This window comes from Haematobia irritans, chromosome 5, assembly GCF_050003625.1.
Source record: "Haematobia irritans isolate KBUSLIRL chromosome 5, ASM5000362v1, whole genome shotgun sequence".
Lineage (NCBI taxonomy): Eukaryota > Metazoa > Arthropoda > Insecta > Diptera > Muscidae > Haematobia > Haematobia irritans.
The window spans coordinates 96,536,983-96,543,831 of NC_134401.1; the positions used below are offsets into that span (position 1 = coordinate 96,536,983).

Sequence of the window (6,849 nt, forward strand, 5' to 3'; positions counted from 1 at the left end):
TTGTAGGAAAACAAACAGATTCCAAAGTGAAAATTTTCCGTTTTTTTGCTGTGGTGGCTTTGGTCTTGCTTTTTGTTACTACTGGTGGTAAGTGGTGAATTTAGGTGTATTCTATTGTTTTGTTTTGTTTTGTTTTCTTATATTTTTTTTTGTTACACAAAATCACTGTCTTTTACTTGGTGGGGGAATATTTTTTATGTTTATTGTGAATTACTTAGATGGTGAGTTTTTGCTTGTGGTGAATTACTAAATTCATTTATACAGTAAAGTGCAAATTTGAGGTGCTTTTGATTTTTTTTTGGTTTGGTTAGTTTTCAGGTGGATATGTGACGGGGTAGCTAATGCTTTTGTTAGTCCGGTGAGGTGTTTTGATTTTTGTTAGTTTAAGAAAAAAATTAAAAAAAAAATATGTGATTGCTAGTGAAACATAAATTTATACACACACAGCAACATCTAGAGACAAAGATTTGGACAATGGAGAAAAGGGATTTGGTGTCTCAATACATTTGGATGCAGCTTCATAGGTATCATGGCTTCTGGTGAAATTTATCTTGCTTTGTTTTTAAAGATATTTGTGCGTTTCCAGTTGGTGGCTTAAATGTTGTGCTTTTTTTTAAATATTTTTTGTAGTAATTGTTTTTGTTTTCTTCTCTTCTCTATTTTCTTTTCATTTTTATTTTTTGTTTTTGTTGTATAGAATTATTTATTGTCACATTTTTGTATGTCGTATAGTTTTTGTTTTCGTTTGTTTTTTTATTTATTCATTTAAAGCTTCATTTAATACACATAAAGATATATAAAAAAGTACACAACTGATTTTGGTGTTGACAACTAAATAAACAAACACAGAAAAAAATATTTTTTTAGAGTGATTAAATTTTTTTTAGATAATTGACGTAGACTTTATTCCATAATACTGACACAGCAATTATGGTGGCGGTCTTTTGTACTGTGATGATAGTTAATCCACAAAAGCAAATTAAACCAAATGTAATTCTTAATAAAGTATTTAGGGTTTTTTGTTTCAATAAACTCAAATTTTTCATAACTAATATTTTTTTCAATTGCTAATGATATTTGTGAATAATATTAATAATTTTTGGTAAATTTATATATGAATTGAAACTCAATCTTCTGTAATCGTAACCACATACAAAGAAAACATACATATGGAAAACGGGTGCCCTCAACACTTTTTTGAACTTAAAATATTTAAAAAATACTTTTTAACAGGTTGGCTGATAAGTCCCCGGTCTGACACATAGATGGCGTCGCTAGTATTAAATGCATATTATTTTTATATAGTACCAACCTTCAAATGATTCGTGTCAAAATTTGACGTCTGTACACCCTCACAAAAAATCGCTTCTGTAACATATACTCCCAAACATATTTTGCTTCAAGCATATACATTTTTGGGTATTGCCCAAACATTTATGTGTTTGATCTCTACCAATATATAATATGTTTGAAAGCATATTGGTCTAAACAATATATGTTTGGGTAGTCTAAGTTCCAAACATTTTGTATTTTTGCATCCAAATTCAATAATGTTGTCTTCCAAAAAACAATATGTTATTATGTGACCATATAATATGTTTGGAAGCATTTTGCACCCAAAAATATTATATGCTTAAAAAAATTCTCGCAAACAATATTGTGCTCAAAATTTTATTTATTTATTTATATATTTATTTATTTATATTTTATGATATCAATTTTTGCCGGACGGGGATTCGAACAGCGGACCACACAGTTTGTAAGGATCAAAGAAGTAGCTGATCAATTGCCCAAGGAAAAATAAAATGTTAATTTTGTAATAACAAGCAACAACCACCAACTTAATTCAATATCGCTCCCTGTTAAATAGCGCTCCAAGCTACTAAACACATATATGTTTATAGGCTATTTCTAAATTAATATATGTTTGCATCCAAGCATATTATATTTACAAACATTTTATGTCCCAAACATAATATGTTCTAACATATTAACATATATGTCCCAAACATGTTATGCTAGTTTATGAACATTATATGCTTGCACTCAAAAATATTGTGTTTAAAAATTTGTGTTCCAAACATATAATGTTTATAGCCAAACATATGAAAAACAGTCTTTTTCATCCGTGTAAGTCAATTAGTTTGTGAGATAGAGCGTCTTTTGTGAAGCAACTTTTGTTATTGTGACAAAATGGAAAAAAAGGAATTTCGTGTTTAGATAAAATACTGTTTTCTGAAGGGAAAAAATACGGTGGAAGCAAAAACTTGGCTTGACAATGAGTTTCGGGACTCTGCCCCAGGGAAATCAACAATAATTGATTGGTATGGAAAATTCAAGCGTGGTGAAATGAGCACGGATGACGGTGAACGCAGTGGAGGACCGAAAGAGGTGGTTACCGACGAAAACATAAAAAAAAATCCACAAAATGATTTTGAATGACCGTAAAATGAAGTTGATCGAAATCAAAGGAACGTGTTGGTCATATCATTCATCAATATTTGCATATGCGCAAGCTCTTTGCAAAATGGGTGCAGCGCGAGATCATATTTGACCAAAAACAACAACGTGTTGATGATTCTGAGCGGTGTTTGCAGCAGTTAACTCGTAATACACCCGAGTTTTCCGTCGATATGTGACAATGGATGAAACATGGCTCCATCACTACACTCCTGAGTCCAATCGACAGTCGGCTGAGTGGACAGCGACCGGTGAACCGTCTCAGAAGCGTGGAAAGACTCAAAAGTCCGCTGGCAAAGTAATGGCCTCTGTTTTTTGGGATGCGCATGGAATAATTTTTATCGATTATCTTGAGAAGGGAAAACCCATCAACAGTGAATATTATATGGCGTTATTGGAGCGTTTGAAGGTCGAATTCGCGGCAAAACGGCCCCATATGAAGAAGAAAAAAGTGTTGTTCCACCAAGACAACGCACCGTGCCATAAGTCATTGAGAACGATGGCAAAAATTCATGAATTGGGCTTCGAACTACTTCCCAACCCACCGTATTCTCCAGAATACATCTTATACGTTAAATTATTCGTTAGTCCATCATGGGGTCTATGTTATATAAAATCAGCAGATTAAATACCTACTTATATGGTAAGCCACTTTAGTTCTTGATCGGTTTATATATAAAACAAGTAAATACGGCCGAAAGTTCGGTCAGGCCGAATCTTATGTACCCTCCAACATGAATTGCGGAGAAACTTCTACGAAAGACTGTCATCCACAATCGAATTACTTGGATTGTGGTAATACTTACCGATGGCAAGGTATCTTAAAACTTCTTAACATCGTCTTTTAAATTGTAAGTTACTCCATACGTGGTATATATTACACAAAAACGGTATATATATAGGTATACCTTACAGATCCAGGTACTTAGAGAGCCACAATTGAAATATGGGGGTCGAATTGTATGGGGCCTATATACAATTATGAACCGATGTGGACCATTTTTTGTGTGATTGGGGATCGGTTTATCTATATATATATATATATATATATATATATATATATATATATATATATATATATATATATATATATATATATATATATATATATATATATATATATATATATATATATATATATATATATATATATATATAGACTGATATGGACCTAGTTAGGCATGGTTACACAATACCAAATTTCAACTGAATCGGATGAAATTTGCTCCTCCAAGAGGCTCCAAAGAGGGCTATATATAAATACGAACCGATATGGGCGAATTTTTGCATGGTTGTTAGAGTCCATATATTTACTAACACCACGTACCAAATTTCAACCAGATTGAATGAATTTTGCTTCTCCAAAAGGCATTGAAGGTCAAATTTGGGGGCCGGTTTATATGGGGCCTATATATAATTTTGGATCGATTTCAACCAATTTTTGCATGGGTGGTTGAGGCCATATATTAACTCCACGTACCAAATTTCAACTGAATCAGATGAATTTTGATCTTCAAAGAGGCTCCGGATCTGGTGATCGGTTTATATGGGGGCTATATATAATTATGGACCGATGTGGGCCAATTTTTGCATGGTCATTTGAGACCATAGACTAACACCATGTACCTAATTTCAGCAGGATCGGATGAAATTTGCCTCGCTTAGAGGCTCCGCAAACCTAATCGGGGGATCGGTTTATATGGGGGCTATATATAATTATGGTCCGATGTGGACCAATTTTTGCATGGTTGTTAAAGACCATATACTAACACCATGTACCAAATTTCAGAGGGATCGGATGAAATTTGCTTCTCTTAGAGGATCTGCAAGCTAAATTTGGGGGTCCGTTTATATGAGGGCTAAACGTAAAAGTGGACCGATATGGCCCATTTGCAATACCATCTGACCTACATCAATAACAACTACTGTGCCAAGTTTCAAGTCGATAGCTTGTTTTGTTCGGAAGTTAGCGTGAACAGACGGACGGACGAACATGCTCAGATCGACTCAGAATTTCACCACGATCCAAAATATATATACTTTATGGGGTCTTAGAGCAATATTTCGATGTGTTACAAACGGAATGACAAAGTTAATATACCCCCATCCTATGGTATAAAAAGCGTCGCCAAAAATGTAGTGAAAATGTTCTTTTTGGATCCGGAAGTGGTGCCAAATTGACGCAGAAGCGATGAATTTAACATCCCAGCAAAAAAAGCGTCGCCAAAAAAGTAATGAAAATGTTCTTTTTGGATCCGGAAGTGGTGCAAAATTGACGCAGAAGCGATGAATTTAACATGGGCTTGTCATAGGACGGAAGTCCTCCATTTCAACAGCCGTTGCACTAAATTTGCATCACTTCTTGAGGTGTGATCCGAATTCAATGTTTTGGATGTAAATTAAAAAATTCTGTGATATTTTGTCAAATAAAAAATTTTTATAATTTTTTATAATTTTTAATGGATTCTAACGCCAGTTGGAAACGTTTGACCTCAAATATTTTCAAAAATTCACAATTTTTTCAGATTTGATTTAGCACTTTTTTCGCCAAAATTTAAATGATTTGTACCATTTTATGAATTTTTACTGTGTTTTAAACCTATTTGAAACAAGAAAAGTTAAAATTACCCATTAAAAGTATGAAAAAACCAGATATAAAAAATTGAATTAAAAGAACTTCCTGGGTAGTTAAAATAAAGAACATTATTGGGAGTGCATCTTCTGGAAGTGCTTTTAAAGCTATGCCTTTGGAAGAACTTCCAAATTTTTTTGCTGGGATGGGCTTGTAATAGGACGGATGTCCAACATTTCAACAGCCGCTGCACTGAATTTGCATCACTTCTTAAGGTGTGAGGTGAATTCAGTCTTTTGGATGTGAATTAAGAATTTTTGTGATATTTTGACAAATAAATAATTTTTAAAATTTTTTATCGTTTTTAATGCATTATAACGCTTGTCTGGAACGTTTGTCATCAAATATTTTCAAAAATTCGTAATTTTTTTAGAAATTATTTTACATTTTTTTCGACTAAATTTAAATAATTTGTACCATTTTATTAATTATTAATATGTTTTTAGCCAATTCGAAACAAATAAAAATAAATTTCCCTTTAAAAATACGAAAAAAGCGGGTTATAAAAAAAATTGACTCAAAATAACTTCCTGTGCAGTTAAAATAAAGAACATCTTTGGGAGAGCATTTTTGGAAGTTATTTTAAAGTTGTGCCTTGAGAAGAACTTCCAATTTTTTTTGCTGGGTTAAGTTTACCTTGGAAAATTTTCAAATAATGTGAAACTACCATAAGTTGTTCGTCATTTCCTTTCAATTTAATTTCTAAATCAAACGTTCTTTTTTTCCTACAAAAAAAAAAAAAAAATAAAAAAATAAATATATATATATAACAAATTAAAAAAAAAAAAACTTTGTAAAACTAACTGTAAACGATAGCAATGCCATACTATCCTCATCGCAATGGACAAATTTACATTGAATCCCAACCATTGTGGGATTATTATACGCATCTACCAAATAAATCATGGCATCGAGAGCCATTTGAACCCATTCATACAATCAATCATTGGCGCGATTTAGATGGTGCTCGTATGTCACAAATATCAAAAAAAGATTTACAATTCAAAAATTGGTATCGAACACGAATACGTGAATCGGCGTGTCTACCTCTATACTATACAACAGGATATCGATTCATACGTATTACAAGAGATTTTCCAGCTGGTTTCAAATGTCCTCCACTGCCAATGAATTTGGCTGAAGCGTATGCCGAGAAAACACATTCTCGTAAACTTCAAAGAGAGGCAGAACGTTTGGCAAAGAAAACAGCGAAAACTCAAATGAATATGGCAAAAAATGATATAAAGAAAATGAACAAATAACTGGTTATTGGATTTTATAAATCACAGAATTCATAGAATTTTCGATGAAGCTGGGAGTTATACGATTTAATGTTGATGTTATTTTTTCTTTAGTAATTATGCTACAGCAAACTACCATAAAAGTTAAATAAAATAAAAAAAGAGCAAAAGTAGAATTTCACAAATTTTAATAAAAAAAACTTTCTAAATGAATGTTAATGTAGAAATCAGACAAATCCTGTATCTGGTGGCTATATTTCAATCTGAGGCTGTATTTAAAAAAATTGGATCTAAAGGTATTGACTTTCCTTTTAAGATTTTGCTATTGATTCTGAGCCAAAGATGTAACTTCTTTAAAATAAAAACATTTTTTAGAGAGCTATCTAGCTTTAAATCTAGGATCAATAAAATTAAATTACTGATCTCATTCATGGAATTTGCATTGCGGTATATCAATAAAACTAAAAAGTTTCGTTATATCAAAGTGCCTTAAAAATCAGCCAAATGAAACAAATT

General features: G+C 32.2%; 1 protein-coding gene across 1 annotated transcript; it reads left to right on the forward strand.

Moving 5' to 3' along the window:
• Positions 1-5,804: 5,804 nt before the first annotated feature.
• On the forward strand, positions 5,805-6,512 carry LOC142239683 (uncharacterized). Its single transcript, XM_075311469.1, has one exon. The coding sequence runs from the start codon at positions 5,911-5,913 to the stop codon at positions 6,352-6,354; it is 444 nt and encodes a 147-aa protein (XP_075167584.1). The 5' UTR covers positions 5,805-5,910; the 3' UTR covers positions 6,355-6,512.
• The last annotated feature ends 337 nt before the right edge of the window (positions 6,513-6,849 follow it).